This window comes from Colias philodice, chromosome 16 (assembly GCF_061535455.1).
Source record: "Colias philodice isolate Cphi_HAF_F1 chromosome 16, ilColPhil1 Martin Lab GWU primary, whole genome shotgun sequence".
NCBI classification, from domain to species: Eukaryota; Metazoa; Arthropoda; class Insecta; order Lepidoptera; family Pieridae; genus Colias; species Colias philodice.
The window spans coordinates 2,152,726-2,171,128 of record NC_143101.1 but is presented as its reverse complement, the minus strand read 5'-3'; the positions used below and the strand labels follow the sequence as shown (position 1 = coordinate 2,171,128).

The 18,403-nt window shown below is 31.0% G+C and overlaps 1 protein-coding gene across 1 annotated transcript; it reads left to right on the top strand.

Annotated features, from left to right (window-relative positions):
* The first annotated feature begins 12,197 nt into the window (after window positions 1-12,197).
* Window positions 12,198-17,357, top strand: LOC149481458 (ionotropic receptor 84a-like). Its single transcript, XM_089704666.1, has 10 exons — window positions 12,198-12,321; window positions 12,642-12,801; window positions 13,177-13,453; window positions 13,743-13,915; window positions 14,167-14,393; window positions 14,797-14,896; window positions 15,342-15,520; window positions 16,303-16,410; window positions 16,748-16,914; window positions 17,156-17,357. The coding sequence occupies exons 2-10, from the start codon at window positions 12,735-12,737 to the stop codon at window positions 17,355-17,357; spliced, it is 1,500 nt and encodes a 499-aa protein (XP_089560792.1). The 5' UTR covers window positions 12,198-12,321; window positions 12,642-12,734.
* Window positions 17,358-18,403: the final 1,046 nt, after the last annotated feature.

Here is an 18,403-nt window from a genome sequence, read left to right as displayed (position 1 = left end):
AAGAGGTCAACCTCAAAATCCAACAGAATAAAAGATTTTTTTTGTACATTTGTCTGAGCTATGGCGTTGTGTGAAATTACTGGAGATTTCAACTATTTAAATAAGTAAGTTCTTGTAATGTTCTAGTGATGAATTCGTTTTACTACAATAAAAAATTATAAATATAACCAATGAATTGCCAAAAAAAGTTTACATAATTATATTTATGGCAAACATTTGGGACATCCGGTAGTCTATTTATTTTTAAAATTTAACGACTATTTTTGATACATTACTTGCACCTTGCGCATAGGGTTTCCCAATCATTGTCTAATGTCTATGGCAGACGAGACAGTGAGTCATGGTTATGGTCACACATCCATAAACATCCATATGGATTAATCGCTCATTTGTAGATTGGTAGACTGACTAATGACTATGTATAAGATTTTTAAAGTGTAGGAATAAATAATTCTCTACTAAAATCTCTCAAAAATATTAATTGATAAAGTAGAGTTAGCTAATTACAATTAAAAATTTTAAAGAATACGAAAAATTATTCATTTGTCGTAGAATTTAGAAAGTGATAAACATAAACTTGCTGCTGATATAATAAAATAAATATAACAAATTAAAATTAATAAAGTAGAAGAAAATCATTAGATATATCAAGATTGAAAATAGGTACGATATAATTTATATGAAAAATATAGAAGAAATAGACGCAAATATTTAGATATCTCTAATGATTAGTATAAAAAATTGTTATCTTAATTATTATTGGAACGGTTGAAAGATACGCGAAAGTAAAATATATCTTTATCATCTTAAAGACTATATTCTTATATTTGTGAGATGAGAGCATCACTACATAGTATAAAACAAAGTCGCTTTCTCTGTCCCTATGTCCCTATGTCCCTATGTCCCTTTGTACGCTTAAATCTTTGAAACTACGCAACGGATTTTGATGCGGTTTTTTTTAATAGATAGAGTGATTCAAGAGGAAGGTTTATATGTATAATAACATCCATTAAATAGTGGAGAAGTACTGTTTTTTTCGAGGTTTCCAATGTGATGTCGTAAAAAATTACATTTTTTCCGCGTACATTGCAAACGCAGGCTGAACCCTACGAGTTTTATCAAAATAATGTACTAAGTATTATACACATTGAAAAGGTCTACAGAAAAGTCCGCGGTGGTATATGTCTATCTCTTATGGATAACCCACAATAACTTTTTTTTGTCATTTACTTTTTACGACAAATAATGGCTAATTTTCGAAGCGATTTTAACCAATACAGCATTAATCCTTAACCAATTAAATACCTTGAATACATTGTTCATTTAATATAGATCTATATGGCACTTTACACCGTATGATTTAAGTGAATATTTTCGAAGATATTACAGATTTAAAAATTGCGGGACGTAGCGTTTGCGGCGGTACCGCGGCCGTCCGGTGCAGGTCGCTATGTTTTTAAGTATATACAACGTTTACAGTTTTTCTGTAGTGTATTTAGTATCAGCATTGCACCCGTGCGAAGCCGGGGCGGGTCGCTAGTAATATATATAAATCTCGTGTCACAATGTTTGTCCTCAATGGACTCCTAAACCACTTAACCGATTATAATAAAATTCGCACACCGTGTGCAGTTCGATCCAACTTGAGAGATAGGATAGTTTTTATGAAAAAAAAACGTAAACATGTAGGTACCACGGGCGAAGCCGGGGCGAAACGCTAGTGAATTTATATGTTTATCTCCTTTTGTGTGGATGAAGCTTATAGGTAACATTTAAATCAATCTATATTATTAATAATATCTTTCTTCTTATATAATATAAAATTCTCGTGTCACAATGTTAGTCTGCATACTCCTCCGAAACGGGTGGACCGATTCTCATGAAATTTTCTGTGCATACCTATCGGGTAAGTCTGAGAATCGGCCAACATCTATTTTTCATATGTACCACGGGCGAAGCCGGGGCGGACCGCTAGTAATATACAAAATTATCGTATTTAAACAATGTTTGTAACTAAACTCCTCCGAAGCATTTTGACCAAAGAGATTCAACTATTATAGGCGTTGATTTTGACCCACTCTACGTTTTTTGTGTATATTCGATAGAGCCACGTATATTCTTTATTCTTAATTTATTTTTTCCAACACAAGTAATTTACAGGTACGTATACCCAAAACATTACAATGTATATGTACCTATACTATAATCATATATCATAATAATATAAGTCGTAATTTCTCATACCCATACGGCCATACCATATAGCAAGCAATGTTTCAGTTCTACAATATTCTATGAGGTACGTGACGTGGAATTTCTAAAATTATTCATCCTTCCTACGTTAGCTATTTCTAGTTATTGAATTATAATAATTCTATAAATAGTTAGGCTTTATACATTGCTTTTGAATGAGAAGTTCATCATAGTTTTGCCACACGTAACAAAAGGGCTGTGAGTCATATTAAATATAATATGACTGCACTAAGGAGTCAATCTATAATAGAGCTTAAAAGTTTGTTTGGTTGTTGCGCTTATCTCGGGAATTGCTAGTTCAAATGGAAAAATATTTTTGTGTCGCATAGTTCATTAATTGAGCTTTATAGTTACCAAAAGGAGTGGAGCAGCAATGAAAAATGTATGCAAAACCTAGGAGAGCATTATAATGTTCTCTATATTTTAAACTTATTGACTCTATGATTTAGTCCTTAAAGTTACATCCCAAAATATTGGTTTAATACATGGGAAAATCTGTGTATAAATTATTCATATTATTGCTTAACCTTTGCGTTATAATAACAATTTTGTGGTTTTCTAATCACTCCAATTTAAATTATTGTTTGGAGCAATATACCAATGTCAAACGGTTATTGACCTTAGTGGATTAACTATAAGTCGTCTATTAACTATTTGATGTAATAGTATTTAAAGGTTTTTTCCTTATTAGCCACCATAAAATAGATGAGGAATATGTATTATGAGGGTATTGACTTTATGATAGAATTCATGCTTGGTCTAGCTTTGGCGTTCAGTTTTATTTTAAACTAGCGGTCCGCCCCGGCTTCGCCCGTAGTACATATTTACGTTTTCTCTACATAAGAACCATCCACGAACTTCAAGGAATATAATAAAGAAACAATTATCGAAATCGGTTCAGCCGTTCACACTTGATGCCGTGACAACGCGAAACGGTTTTAATTTTAATATACAGGGTGTCCCAGAACCAGAAGTCGACGGCAAGCCGAAATTTTCTGTCAGGTAATGCCACACCAGTTATGAGAAAAATTAAAAAAAAATTAAGTAGGTAGTTAATGTATTTTTGAAGTTATGGATTTTTTTTAATTCCAGAAAATGTTCACCATGTGACAGATTTTTCATTCCTGTTGTTCGGGATGACGTAAGAGAAAAACATTGGCAAATCTGTGACATATGATGAATGAAAAAACGTGTACAATTTCTGGAATTAAAAATAAATTCTAATACATATTACCTACTTCTAATTGCTCAGTTGCGAACAGAATGAAAGACAGACAAACATTTACTACGGACACAGTAAGTAAATTAAAATAATGTAAATTGTATGTATGTAGGTATATGTATATACATACAATTTACACTATTTGTGTAAACCATAATAGTGTACCTATGTCCACTTTTATTTCATTTTTCAAATCGGATCAGTAGTTCCTGAGATTAGCGCGATCAAACAAACAAACTCGACTTCAGCTTTATAATATTAGTATAGATTAGTATAGATATCTCGTCTAGAATACTTATAGCTTAGTTCACCTGGTCATTAACACTAGTTTCTCGAAAACATACAATGAAATACATCAGGCCGTCTAGATTACTTGGCTTCAGTTCAACTTTCGACTGTGAAACTATTTTGATGGCTTCTAAATAAATTCTTATACGATGTTCCGATCACACATACGGCAAACAGCCGTAAAATATTAGTTAGCTACATCCTGCTCGCAAATCTAATAGTGGGTACTTAGTACAATAAAAAGTAGCAATGCATTGTAATACCCTACTTTAATAATAATTAAAATATCCGTCGAGAGATATTGAAAGAAATAAAAAAAAAAACAGATCGACTCGCAAGTTGGCGATGAATATTCCTCATCAAACAAGATTCAATAGGTAGGTAATACTTGAAGATATTTTAAATTAAATTTTATATTATACTAATAATTCGACTTTCGCTCACCTGCTTTCTCCACATTGTTGAATATTCCTATCGAAGATAATTGATTTATTCCATCATTTATTTTAATTCAATTAAGTACATTTTAAAAGCGTAGTAGGTAGTAGGTACCTACCTAGTTACCTACTGACATTGTTCCGTGTTAATTTTTTTGATAAAATAAACTTATTGTCTCCTGTATCTATAGTTTAATTGGAATTTCCATTTCTAATTGTAAATAACAGCGCGGTTTAAATTTATCGACACCTAATGGCGTTAAAGATCGACACATAATCATCGAAAACAATGATCGTGAAAAGCCGCGAAATCTGCAGTTCTATTTTCAAATCTCCAGTTTTTACGTTCAAAAATAGAACCACGAAAGTGGTTTTATTACTTTTATAGAATTTATGCGTTATCTGTGTAAGATTTAAATATTATGTTAACACGAATAACATACCCTAAAATACTTGTAAAATACTCATTGGACAAATCCTGTTCGACTAGTTTGGATAACGAGGCGATGTCCAAGATGGTTGTATTATTCCGTCCATGGCTATCAAGAATATGCAATAAACCCTCTTACAGTGTAACCATTTTGAATATTGGATTTCTTAATTAAAGTAATTTTTATTCGAATTTGGTTCTCAAGTTGATTGTATTGAGCTTTCAACTGTAAACCGATTTTAATGAATTATTTGAGAGCTGTTGCATTCTGACTGGTTTGGACCATTTAAATGTTTAGTTGTGAGAATTTGAAGCTGGTTCAGTTATTTGTTGAAAAATAATTATTTCCGGTCCTTTAAATATGGAAATATATGTATATTTTAGACTTTCTGAAATTACTATTTACATTTAAATAAGAAAAACTTTTAATTTCGCCCTCAACTTTACATTAAATAACTACTATTTATAATTTTTATGCAAATCAAACAAAAAATTAAATAAGAGTTGTGAATTGACAAGTCTCCATATTATTGTAAATGCAAAATTATCGATATTTTTAACATGCCCATAAAAGTCCGGTTTCCGATTCTTATGGTCATATTATGCAAGAATACCGGTTTTTACAACTGCAGTGTTGTTTTAATCGATTTGGAGTTAATCAACTGTGATTGTCAATTAAGGAATATATTTTATGTGTAATCTGAGAATAAATTATATTTAAAATAAGGATTACTATGTATTGTAAAGGTCAGAATTAATTTATATATAGATATTATTTTCTATTGTAAGTATAGTCAAGATATACATTTAAATAATCAACATAATATTTTTATCAAGTTTTGGTGTTGTGGTACACCGTACAAGATACAAAGCTTCAAGAAGAAATAAAGTATTGAAAAAAAACAAATCTATTATATGTACTTAATAACCTAAGTAGGTATGTAGTTTAACGATTTTTTTCTAAGGTTGGTTTTTTTTAGTCTGTGTCAGAGGCAATTATTTTCAAAGGGTCACCTAACTTTTTGCCTATGCTTTTTGCATGTTTTTTGTGTACTTTGAAAAATTACAAAATACATGACGATGCAATGATTAATACGATCAATGATGATCTAGACGGATATCACGAGTGTGACTCAGTTTACGTGCGAATAACCTATTCGTGTTTGGAAAATGCTTAGACATTGTTAAGTACATAATGTTTTATAGAAATGCATCTGTATATTTAGTAAATATTTAGTAGCCATATTGGAATGTGAAGTAAACATCTGTATATCGAGTCTATTATAATAGGTAATTATGTATTGTATTTATTATTTTTTTTAGGGATGTTGTAACTAGTTAGTTTGTGTTTAAATGTTGCAAAATTTTGTTTAATTCTCAGCAGACAGTATGTAAAGTAGGTAAGTAATTAGTAAAATTATTTCTGGGTATCATTACTTAATACTTTCAATATCTAAGAGTTAATTAAATAAAAATTTATAATGTTTTCTATTATATTCCATTATTTATTACGTTTTGCATTGCGTTTATGTTTGATATCTGTCATTGTACTGTCTGTCTGTACATAGGTTAGTATATTATTATCATTCATCAATTAACCCCAGTTATAGGCGTGAATATTAATTGTTACTTATTAATAATTAGTATACGGATATGATGAATTATTATATGACGCATTCTAGTTTTTTTTATATTATAAATGCGTAAGTCTGTCTGTCTCTTCTTTACGACTCAACTAATGAGCCGATATCGATGAAATTTGTTACAGATATAGCTTTAGACCTGCAAATGGACATAGGAGAGTATAGACTATAGAGTTTTATCTAACTTATGGTTATGTCTTAATTCTTATGATGAAATGGAGAGAGTAAGTAATAAATAAAGTGATTAATATTTGAAGGCTAAAATAGTTGTTAATTATTATAGAAAGAACTAGTAATACTACTTTCATGCAATTTTTTTTATTAATAATTGATTGCTTGAAAGTTGTACGGTTATCTGTTACACTTTCACGGCTTAAACCTGAAATTTAACGAAATTTAGATCATCTAGATTCAGATTCAAAAGGTTTTATTTATATAGATAAAAATTTTAGGATTAAATTTGCTTGTATGTATTATTTTATGTAGATTTTCTTTAAATTTAAACAACAGCAGCTATGTAGGTAGTAACGGGGTCCACTTCAAGTCATGGAATAAAATTTTGTAATATACTAAGACATTATTTGAGTGATTTCTCATAAATATAATGATAAGAACTTAGGTGCCTATATATTTACGATTTATGACTTACCTACCTTATAAATTAATATCTTCCAAATATCCGCAAACCAGAAGAGGTTACCTACCCAATACCCATAACGTTTTCCTGTCGTCTTACATCATTTACATCATATTTTAAGAATGACGCGAAAAAGTGCAGATTGTTTCGGAGAAATCATGAATGCATCGCTTGAACAAGGTTGTCTCCGGTCTCGACCTCAATAAAAACTTTCCTTATGCATTTATGTTTTGTTTTAACCGCAAGCATTTTTATAATAAGAACCCATACTTACTCTTCATTCGTGATTGTATCGTATTACTGTTTTTTCACACATACGTATCAATGTTTACGTAAATTAAGGAATACAAGGTAAGGATTTAAAGTAGTATACTTACTATCGTTATCGTTTTCTCGTATTGACGAGATATATTAATACTAATATTATAAAGAGGAAATGTTTGCATGTATGTATGTATGTATGTATGGTTTTCACGCATAAACTACTGAACCGATTTTGATGAAATTTGGCACAGATAATATTTACCTAGACCCTGAGAAATAACATAGGCTACCTTTTATTGCGAAATATGTACCACGATCCACGGGCGAAGCCGGGGCGGACCGCTAGTATAAAATATGTATTTAAATTTGATGTTCATTAAATAAAGTATCTTAACATTAGTAAATACTTACTTATTTACTACGCACGTAGGTAGCGCAAAGCTCAAAAACCATTTTCTTTTTTATTTAGGTACTTACAGTAGGTAGATAATATTAACTAACTAGGTACCTACTAATTTATTTGATGTCGATGGAATTCTGCGGAAAAAATTCGTTTCGTTCAGAATACATAATTAAATTAAGTATATTCTCAATAGATGCATTCAAGCAAGCATTTAGCTTTAAATCAAATAAATAAGCTATTTGTCTCCAAGTTCAAGATTCGATATAAATTATAATCAATGAATGAATTTGTGTATTAGATACACAAATTCATTCATTGATTATAATAAACAAGGTGTATACCGTACACATAAATGCATGAATGAAATGAATTTATAATATACTATCCTATATTGGTTAAAGATAATATCAACAAAGTTCAGTAAATCTTGTAAATATAAACCTGGTCACATACAATACAGGGCAAATATTATCAGTAAATGTATAAGCAGTAATTTAAAGTTTAACTACACACTAATTTTACTTACTAGAGGCTCGCGTTCTTAACAATTTTTAAGGAAATGTTCAAACACCTAATGTTTACTAAATGAGTAGATAGATTTTATAGGTAACTTAGGTCTCGAAAATCAATTAATCAGAAATGATAATTACGTCTGTTGTTCAATATCGGAATGATAAAGTTCCTTAGTAAAGTTAATAAATATAAAATAGTATTCAAACATAATAATAGTAATAAATATGATTGATGTTTTAATGTGTGTCTGCTTAATTTGCTCTGACACGAGTAATTGTTGGCATGACAATGATCGTTTAGTGATTAATTGAGTTGTTTAACTTCCAATGGAGCATTCATTTTATTAAATAACACGTATAAATACCTACGTAGGTACATTTATCAACTATCAATATCACTTAGAAAACTAAAATTGAGAGATTTGTAAATGAAATAGGTAGGTATAGTCACCTATATAAAACGTTATGCCGCATATCCTACAGGATTTAAAATTTTGTAAATCCAAATTACCAGCTACAAAAACCACTTAAACCACATTTTGCAAATACTTAATTAAAATTTTGTTATTGTAGGTAATATCTATATGTATGGACATTGTACAAATCTTGCTTTAATTTTTTAAGTCGTTGAGATTTTAAATTTTTTAAAATCTCAACGACTATGACACGACATTTTCGTCATAATTCCCTCGTAAATCACAATTAATTACGTTTCACGCTGGTGTGGTCGATGAATCATTTTATCGTATTTATAATTACATCACTAGTACCAAATACGGGTAATGTTATCGTCTACCGCAAGCACCGTGACCTACAAAGGGACTCATGGTTCTAGGAACATAAAGTGATGTGCGTTGAGTTTCGGTAATCGACTGTAAAGTCTGGAAGATTGGCTGTGCTTTTTCCTGTAATTTTGAAATACTATGTAAGAGACAAGGACTCTTTCAGGGTTTTTTTCACCGTTCGTCCGTGTCCGTTCCAGCCTTTTAGGACGTCCACTGCAGGACATAGGCCTCCCCCAAAGATTTCCATAACGACCGATCACCAGCGGCCTGACTCCAGCGGCTCCCCGCCACTTTGATCAGGTCGTCTGTCCACCTCGTTGAAGGCCGTCCCACACTGCGACGTCCTGTACGTGGTCGCCATTCGAGAACCTTTTTGCCCCAACGGCCATCGGTTCTGCGGGCTATATGCCCAGCCCAACGCCACTTCAACTTACTAATACGGTGGGCTATGTCGGTGACTTTAGTTCTTTTGCGGATCTCCTCATTTCTGATTCGATCACGCAAAGATACCCCAAGCATAGCCCGTTCCATAGCTCGTTGAGCGACGCGAAGCTTGTGCACCATGCCCGCGGTTAGGGACCACGTCTCAGATCCGTAAGTCAACACCGGTAACACACACTGCTCGAAGACTTTCGTCTTCAGGCACTGAGGGATTTTTTTCACAGTAAATTGTAATTCGAAGCTTGGGACGTTTGGATACAATAGCTAGTGGACGTGTAGGAATATTTATTTCAGTACTTATAGTAAAAAGTATGACAAACGAAATCTGAAAATACTTAACTTAAATCTTGAAGAGTAAGTGTTTATTAAAATGATGTTGAAAGTTTTTAATGTATTTGACGATTTCCGCGTTAAAGTTGTAAGAAGGTACTATGGTAGGTACCTACTTATAGAATATTATTTTGGTTATTAAAGCTTGTATCATGATTAATGATACTGATGAAGTTTTCTATGTTGCATCTACCACTTAAGTCTGTTCCTGCAGTTATAATAAACTTAAAATGAAAAATTATTTAATAGAAAATTGTTTATCCTTCGAGGCCTAAACAATTTAATGGTTGTCATTGGTAATTCCGTTTTCAGCTTTGACATGAAATCATAATAAATATTTCTCAAAGATATATGAAGCCGTAATTTGTCTCAGTAAATCGTAATGACATGTTAAGTGCTTGTAAGTGGGTAACTGCTTAGGGCAACCCTATCATTACGCTGCGCCCAAACAGAATGCGTCAATACTTTTGGTACAGTCACAAAGTTACGTTTTTTATATTTTTTTTTCATTATTGGCTATAGACAAAGGCTTAAATACATACATCCTAAGTCAGATGACTTAACTATTCCTGATAGAATTTGTTTGAACTTTACCATAGACACAATTTAACTCTTGTAAAAAACGTGTTTACATTTTCTGTAAAAAAGGAGTGATGAATTCCGAGCTACTGAAACGATTGAAAAATAGGAAGCGATTTATTTGATCCACAAATTTATGGCACGCGTTCAATTTCTTCTTTTAGATATTTTATTACCCAAAAATGGTGATTTATTATGCATATTATTTTGTTATATTAAGTTCATATGGATAAAAAAATATTGCTTAGTACATAGCTATCAAATGCATTAAATTGAGTTACTGTTTCTTTTATTACGTATTAAAGGTTATTTGCATACATTGTATTTTTTATTATTTTATGTAAGAGGATTTATAATTATTGAAAACAACAATAGGTCGTAATCACGAACACAGTGTAGGTAATAGGTATCATGTCTAGGTATTTAAATGATACATGAACAGGAAATTTTCTAATAATTGTAAATATTATTTTAAATTTGACGTGTAGAGGTTTAATTAATTATTATTGTTGATAAGTGAATCTTACAATTTAATATTTTTTATTTGGTTATTAATTATGGTTGTGCTTCTTCATTTAATTTTAATAATGATAAATTTCAATTTCATTATATTTTAGGTGCGCTATGTCGCTAATTTAATTTTAAGAAAAATACACATAATAGAACCTTAAATAAATCACAATTACTGTTACGAAATAAGGATATCGGCAAAGTAGGTATTTACTGAAAAAAATCTGTTTTCTTTGTACAATGTAAACACTTGAGGAAATACTAATCTCGCATAATCGTAATTTTGATTACTTCATTATATAACAGAAGGTAGGACAGTCTCTAAGAGATTACGATAAAGGTAGTAATTAGCATATCATTTAAATATTAACTCGCCAATAATTACATAAATCAAACATTTATTAAAAAAGAAAATATATGAATATGATTAAAGTAAAAAAACATGATTTTAATGTTAGTATTAAACGACAGCCATAGAAGTACTTAGATAAATAAAATCAATCTATTTTTATTACATTTCGGACTCGATTGTACACCGATGAAAAATATATCGTATTTTTTCTATGTCAAGCGATATTTTATGCAACAAATGAAAATTACATCCAACATTTTTTGTTTTTTAACTAACACTAAATCACAGGAAAACTTGAAACAGTCAACATGGATTTTATGATTTTTATTATTTTATCCTTATCTGGATTAAAGCTGCTTTATTGCATTAATTTAAATGTGGTACAGATGATTCCATTATTTGTTTTAAATGAAGGAAAACCTACATCTGTTTTGCTTCCGAAGTTATGTTGGAAAAACTGTGAGTTGTGCTATTTATTACTTTAAATAAGCTGTTATGATGAAATAGGTAGTACACCGTACAGTCTCCAGTAACTAGGTACTTAAATATAGATAATGAAATTGAATAGCATATATTGAAGGATAAAAATATTAGGTACACGGTATATGTATATTTCAGTAGATAGGAAATTTCCTTTGGAGAAATGGGAGACGTATTTCGGATTTCCATCACTGATGCAGGGACTTCGATACGCTCTATCGCCTATTACTTATTGTTGAAAAGCAGAAATTGAACAAAAAATAGATAGCCTTTTTTTTTAAGTGGGGAAATCTTGCATAGATACCCACGGCCTCCGGGGAAGGGGCCGTGGGTTATGTCGGATTCCTACCGACCAAAACCCCACTGTGTTCCGTCAAGCCGCATCAACGACGGGGCCACGGGTATGGTAGAATTCTTCCGTAGCCTGCTCATTTGTGAGATATCACCATTCAATTAATCACCAGAGTTTTAAAATAGTCAAGCGTGTTGTGTTTGACAAATTATTTTATCATAAGCTCTACCGTTCTTTCTGAAAATTGAACTTTATTCTCATCAATTTTCTGTATCAGTTGATTTTTAGGTCTTTTTATATTGATTTTTTTTCAGCTGAACTTAAAATGTTAACTGAGAAACTGTATGAGATCAACACTAATGTGGGATACGGTATTCAACCGAATAGAAGCGATTACTTTGTCCACGGCATCTTGTTCATTGCAGATCTTTCTTGTTCTAGGAGTGCAGAATTTCTTGTCAGGGTGTGTACATGGTGTAACCTTTGGTTCCTTAATGTTAAATTATTTAAATTAATATTAAATACTCAATATTTTTGTTCTAATTTAGATCAGCACACATCTTTTTTATTTCCATCTTATTTGACATACCTACTTAGGTACTTCAATGTGTACTTTTTACTTACTTTAGTTTTTTTGTAAGTAATATTGAGTTTTTGTATACATAATACATAATATACTTAACTACGTTAATAAAGATCGGTATATACATACGTAAATAATATTTTATTTAATACTAAAATTAATCAAGTAACACAGTTTCCTTTTAATTACACATATTCTAGGCCAGTAAGCAAGGTTACTTCAAATCACCATATAGATGGCTATTACTGGACCAAAATGGAGATTCTGATTTGCAAATTTTAAACGATTTAGACATGCCTATCAATAGTGATGTAGTTGTAGCGAAGATGATTGAGTTTAACCAGTTTTTATTTATTGAAGGTTAGTAGACTTAGAATAATTTATAATGTTATTGATCTTAATTCGCTTTTTTGCGAAAGAAGCCGTTAGGTATATATTGATTTCATGTAGACAAAATTATATAGAGCGTGTTCGAAAAACTTAACGGATAAGTTATGTTATACTTACATTATAATAATTAATAGTTGGATTTTAAATTTTAAAAGATTTCTCTTTTCATATGATAGCGCAAAATTTTAAAATTGCACGTGACATTCTTTAATGTCCACTAAATTAAAAAGTTTGAGTTTTCTCTATGAGTTCAATAACATCAGGAACATTTCTATAAATGTTTTGGCTATTACTGTAAAGTGATTTATTTCGTAATGTCCTAAATGTTCATATTTTAATTCACAGCATACAAAATATCAGAAACATCAAACGTTATATTTTCCACCCGTGGGACATGGCTCGGTTCCAAAACGAAATTGACCGATAATTTTAATAATTCCCTAATAAGTTATGGATATAATGATGATGAAAATAACGCAGAAACTAAACTGGGAGTTATAAAGTATTATACAGAAGAAAGGATTTTGTCTAGGAAGAGACGTAATATGCAAAGAGAGCCTCTGACAATGGCTAATGTTATTACGGATAGCAATGAGACTAGGAAACACTTGGATGATCGGCTGTAGGTATAATTCCTATAATATTGATCGAAAAATATACAGATAAGTAATATTTTTTTTCAAAGTGTGGGTTCATTAAGAGAAAATTAGTAATCGTTCTCTGTCTTGACATGGTCTTGACCATTCGTTGTAGATTTCAATTAACTACAGTCTACATTTTAGTTTAGAATTTTATTTATTTCCAACCAATTGAACATAAGTGGAAAGAACAATACTTAATTATGAAGACCTTATTTTAACTTACTTGTATTCGTAGTTTTAAAATAGACATAAATATTTTAATTTTCCAAGATATCTTCACCAAGACTCGATAACCAAGATGAGTTACATGGTCGTACATTTATGCTTTGAAATGTTAAACGCTACGGAAAAGCTTCTATTTACACACACTTGGGGTTATAAGGACAAGAATGGTAATTGGCAAGGCATTGTCGATCATCTGTTGAAGAAAGAAGCTGATCTAGGTGGGTACGATTATGAATTATGTAACAACTAAATGTAACATAGATAGGAGCGATGTTTGGAATTGCTATAGAAATATTATGTACTTAAACATAAACATGTTAGAATATATCAGATTTGCACTTTTGTGCAAAATATAGAGCACATTTTTTGACACCATTCATGAATAAAATAAATCATGCAATAAAAACATGCTTTAAGATAATAAATTCTTAACTATAATGAATTAAAAAACCAAAAGCGTAATCTCCAGGTACCCTCACAATCTTCACTCAAGAGCGTATGAAGGTCATCGACTACATAGCCATGGTGGGATCTACAGCTGTTCGTTTCGTGTTTAGAGAACCTCCTTTAGCCCTCCTTCAGAATATATTCACCCTGCCCTTTACTGGGGCTGTATGGATCGCAATCTTTGTCTGTGTGTTGAGCTGTGCGTTGTTCTTGTATATCACTTCGAAGTGGGAAGCTACTGTTGGTATGGTAAGTTTTGCGATGTTTTTCGCGTTTACCCTCATTTTTGAAATAATAAATTGGTGTTGTGAAATGTTAATATCTTCAATGCAGTAAATAAACAACAGAGCAAGGATTTTAATAAAGTGGATTTAGTGGGTACTTTTTACCTTTTTAATGGAGAATCTTCAATATTTACATTTACAATTTAAATTATTTTCACATACTTTTATTAAACGTAAAAGCTTTTTTATGAACTTGTAATAATTGTAATAAAGTGACTGAGTGAAGAGGATAATAATCACATCTCTATGTGATAAGATAAGGCTAAAGACTATGTAAAGACTTAATAGTAAACATCTAAAACAACTCAATAATTGAATATGAATCTGTTTCACAATATATTTTTGTTTTGTACTGTTTTGTATTCTAGCATCCGATGCAGTTAAACGGTTCCTGGGCAGATGTGTTGATATTGATTATCGGCGCTGTTCTTCAACAAGGATGCACTTTAGAGCCAAGATATGCCGCAGGCTAGTACCATTAGCATATTAAGTAGAATAACTTATGGGTGTTTGAGCAAGTTTTGAAAATAACGATATAAGACGATGGTTGAACTGAAACAATCTATTGTAACTGTAAAATGATTAATTATCATTAAAAATCAAATAAAATTTACAGCAGATCATTCATTACATATTACGTTATGAATTTTCCCTAAAAGCATTATAAAGTATTATTATAAGTACTTACCTAGTTTAATAGCTCAGTGAAATATTGGAACTGCTTGCGGATTTCGGAGTAGGTACCTTTCATATCCATTTCATACAATATTTTCCGCCATATAGAGCCATTCTTGAATTACAATTCGACTTCCATCCAGCAAGATTCGAAACCTAGGACCCTGTAACGCTTACATATAATTATAGTACCACCAACTTATAAACGTAATAAATAAAATTCAAATTCACTTTACAGGTAGATGTGTAACCCTCCTTCTCTTCGTAGCTCTAACAATCCTGTATTCAGCCTACTGCGCTAACATTGTAGTACTACTTCGAGCACCTAGTTCGTCAGTTCGAAGTCTACCCGATTTGCTGAATTCACCATTGAAACTTGGCGCCAGTGATTTTGAGTACAATCGGTATTTCTTTAAGGTACCTAACTGTTTCTAAATTATTTCATTGTTCAACAAACGCAAATTTAAAGTTGATTTGTTATTCTATTCCTATAAGATGAAAAAAACTAAACATTAATTCTTTAAATTCTCTGATCGTCAGTATGTCCTTTTGAAAACCCATTTACAAATTGCATAAAATTTAACCAATATTTTAGTCGGTATTTTATATTACATTAATACCTATTTCGTTAGTAAACAACATAGTCAAACGTATAACCCATTGAAAACAAAGTAATTCACAATAATGCAATAATCGTCATTTGTGAATATTTGATTTTCCTCAATAGGTTATCCGAATACATTAAATCACAATGCTTCACGATTTATGACGTAAAATGTAGGAATTTGTAAAATATTAATCAATAATAAATGCTATATTAAATTCCTAGTAAGCCACGAACAGTGTTTTTACAAGGACATCGGTTTTGCACCACGTTTTTAATTGAAATTAATTAATAAAGGTTAATATAAAGTTTCTAAGTTTAAAATCATTATTCGTATCCGTATATTTTCTATCATTTTACTTTTCCTTAATTTGGGAATGTTACGAAGAGTCAACATTAATTTAGTAACATATTTTTTTATAAATAATTCGATCTTTTATTTGATTATCGCAGATACTATTCAAATATGAACTTTGTATTTCGTACTATTGATAAGACAAATAAAACTTAAAGAGGTTTTACTTACATTACAAGGATATATTGCTAGATAAATTATTATTACGAATAAATTAAATACATTTATTATTTTCCTCAGAAACTGAACGATCCAATCAGAAAAGCAATCTATGACAAGAAAATAGCTCCCAAGGGGAAGAAACCCAACTTCTACAGCATGAAGGAAGGCGTGGAGAAAATTAGAAAGGTTTGGGTCAATAATACAAACATATTTTTGACATAATCGAACATTGTTATAAGTTATAATTCATAGGAATAAAAGTTATTCTATATTGATACAATACAAAATAAATTAAAGTGTTTGTTGAAAAAGCAAGTATGTATTATACTAGATGAACAATAATTACTAAAACTTATGCATTAGTACGACACACTGTACCTATACCTATTAAAATTTCGATTGAATTGATAATATTTCCTATCATTATTCACGAAAAAGTTTGCTCTAGTAACAAAATAATCGCCTTTCATAGATTAATCTTAATTCTCGATATAATGCGTCAAAATAAGATGGTTGTTTTTAGGGTCTTTTCGCCTTTCACATGGAATTGAACCCAGGTTACAGGCTGATTCAGGAAACTTATCAAGAGGAGGAAAAATGCGACCTGGTTGAAATAGATTACATTAACGAAATTGACCCTTGGGTGCCGGGACAAAAGAGATCCCCTTATAAGGACTTGTTTAAAATCAAGTGAGTTATTTTTTTGTCAAGTTTAATTAAAATAAAGTAGCTACTCCTGAAAATGACACATTTAAGTACTGTTTTCATTTTTTTTTGTCTTGACAATTTTTATAGTCGCTTCTATACTAGTGTAATTCTCTATCATAGATTTATAATTAATTACACTAAAATATAACTTTTTGTTAAATGTTGAATATTTATAACTTAACTTCTAGATAAGTTCTCACTTTTCTCTTAAAATTCCACGCAGCTTCATAAAAATCCGTGAAACGGGTATCCAATCGAACATCCACCACCGCCTGCATGTTGGCAAGCCTCGCTGCTCCGGCTCCATCTCTACGTTCAGCAGTGTTGGCATTACTGACATGTATCCTGCTATATTAGCCACACTGTATGGGATGTTATTGGCCCCGGCTGTGCTTGTACTTGAGATCATGTATAAGAGATTGTGAGTAACTGAATACCTTCTTGAGCTTTTACGGTTGTATTATATAGTCTTTCATTTATTTTGATATCTCTTGTTAAGCGTTGTTGGCTTTTATCCGTCAAAGAAAAGCATTGATCGTTGTTTTGTCTAATGGAAAGGGCAAACGCTTCTATCGGCCTATCCTCAAAATATGCATTATTTTGAGCAAAATATGTAGTATAAAGAAGTTTATTTTAGGTATACGCTTACGCTTTGATTTGAATAACTATCCTTTTTACGTAATTACTCCTATATATTTCAGGATGGTGGTAAGGCAGAAGAAGATGGCAAAAGAAATAGAGTTCTCAACTTAACTCTATGACCTACTTATAAGTTTATGCTCTATATTGTAGTGACAAATAAATAAGAAATCTCATAGCAATTTATCAGCACTAATTTTTTACGACGTAGCAAGCACTTCACCACGAAAAAAGTTAAATAAATAATATTATAAGCCAAAAAAATGTGGGTAGTTAGATATTTATAAAACCATACTAAAAAGCTAAAAGCTTAACACAATATTAAAGATGATAAAGGTATACCGTTTCTTCGTATAATTGTGTTTGTTCCGTAAACTAACATTATAGGATTCGTCAAATTAATTACCCATAATTTCGATAGAAAGGCTTTGTTTCGTAAATACAAGCTTTATACGGCGGAACCGTTTGTGAGAATTGTAATTTTAGCAGTAAACACTTTCTAGAATAATACCTATACATAGTAGTGTTGAAAGGTATTTTGATTCAACAGGATTCAATGTTATAAAAGTTAAAATGGTAAGTAGGTATGTAAAATACTGCACTATATTCGTGTTGTTTTTGACAATAAATATTGAAAATAATTTGTTTTATTGTGTAAGTTAAATGAACTATCCTACTTCTGACCCTAGTCCCTGCTAAGATCCGATCTATCCCTAAAACTTATCTTTAAAGTTAAAACCAATTTTTATCAAACAGACAGGTTACCTAATTTTAATCGATATCTAAGTTCTTTATTTAAATATGTTAATGCAAACACGAGCTTTCGTTGCGA

What these genes read in the sequence shown, in the direction of transcription:
- LOC149481458 (XM_089704666.1), top strand. Translation starts at nt 12,735, where the DNA reads ATGCCTATCAATAGTGATGTAGTTGTAGCGAAGATGATTGAGTTTAAC. An exon ending in CCAGTTTTTATTTATTGAAG is followed by an intron (nt 12,802 to 13,176) that starts GTTAGTAGACTT and finishes TTTAATTCACAG; the next exon opens with CATACAAAATATCAGAAACA. An exon ending in GAAGAAAGAAGCTGATCTAG is followed by an intron (nt 13,916 to 14,166) that starts GTGGGTACGATT and finishes CGTAATCTCCAG; the next exon opens with GTACCCTCACAATCTTCACT.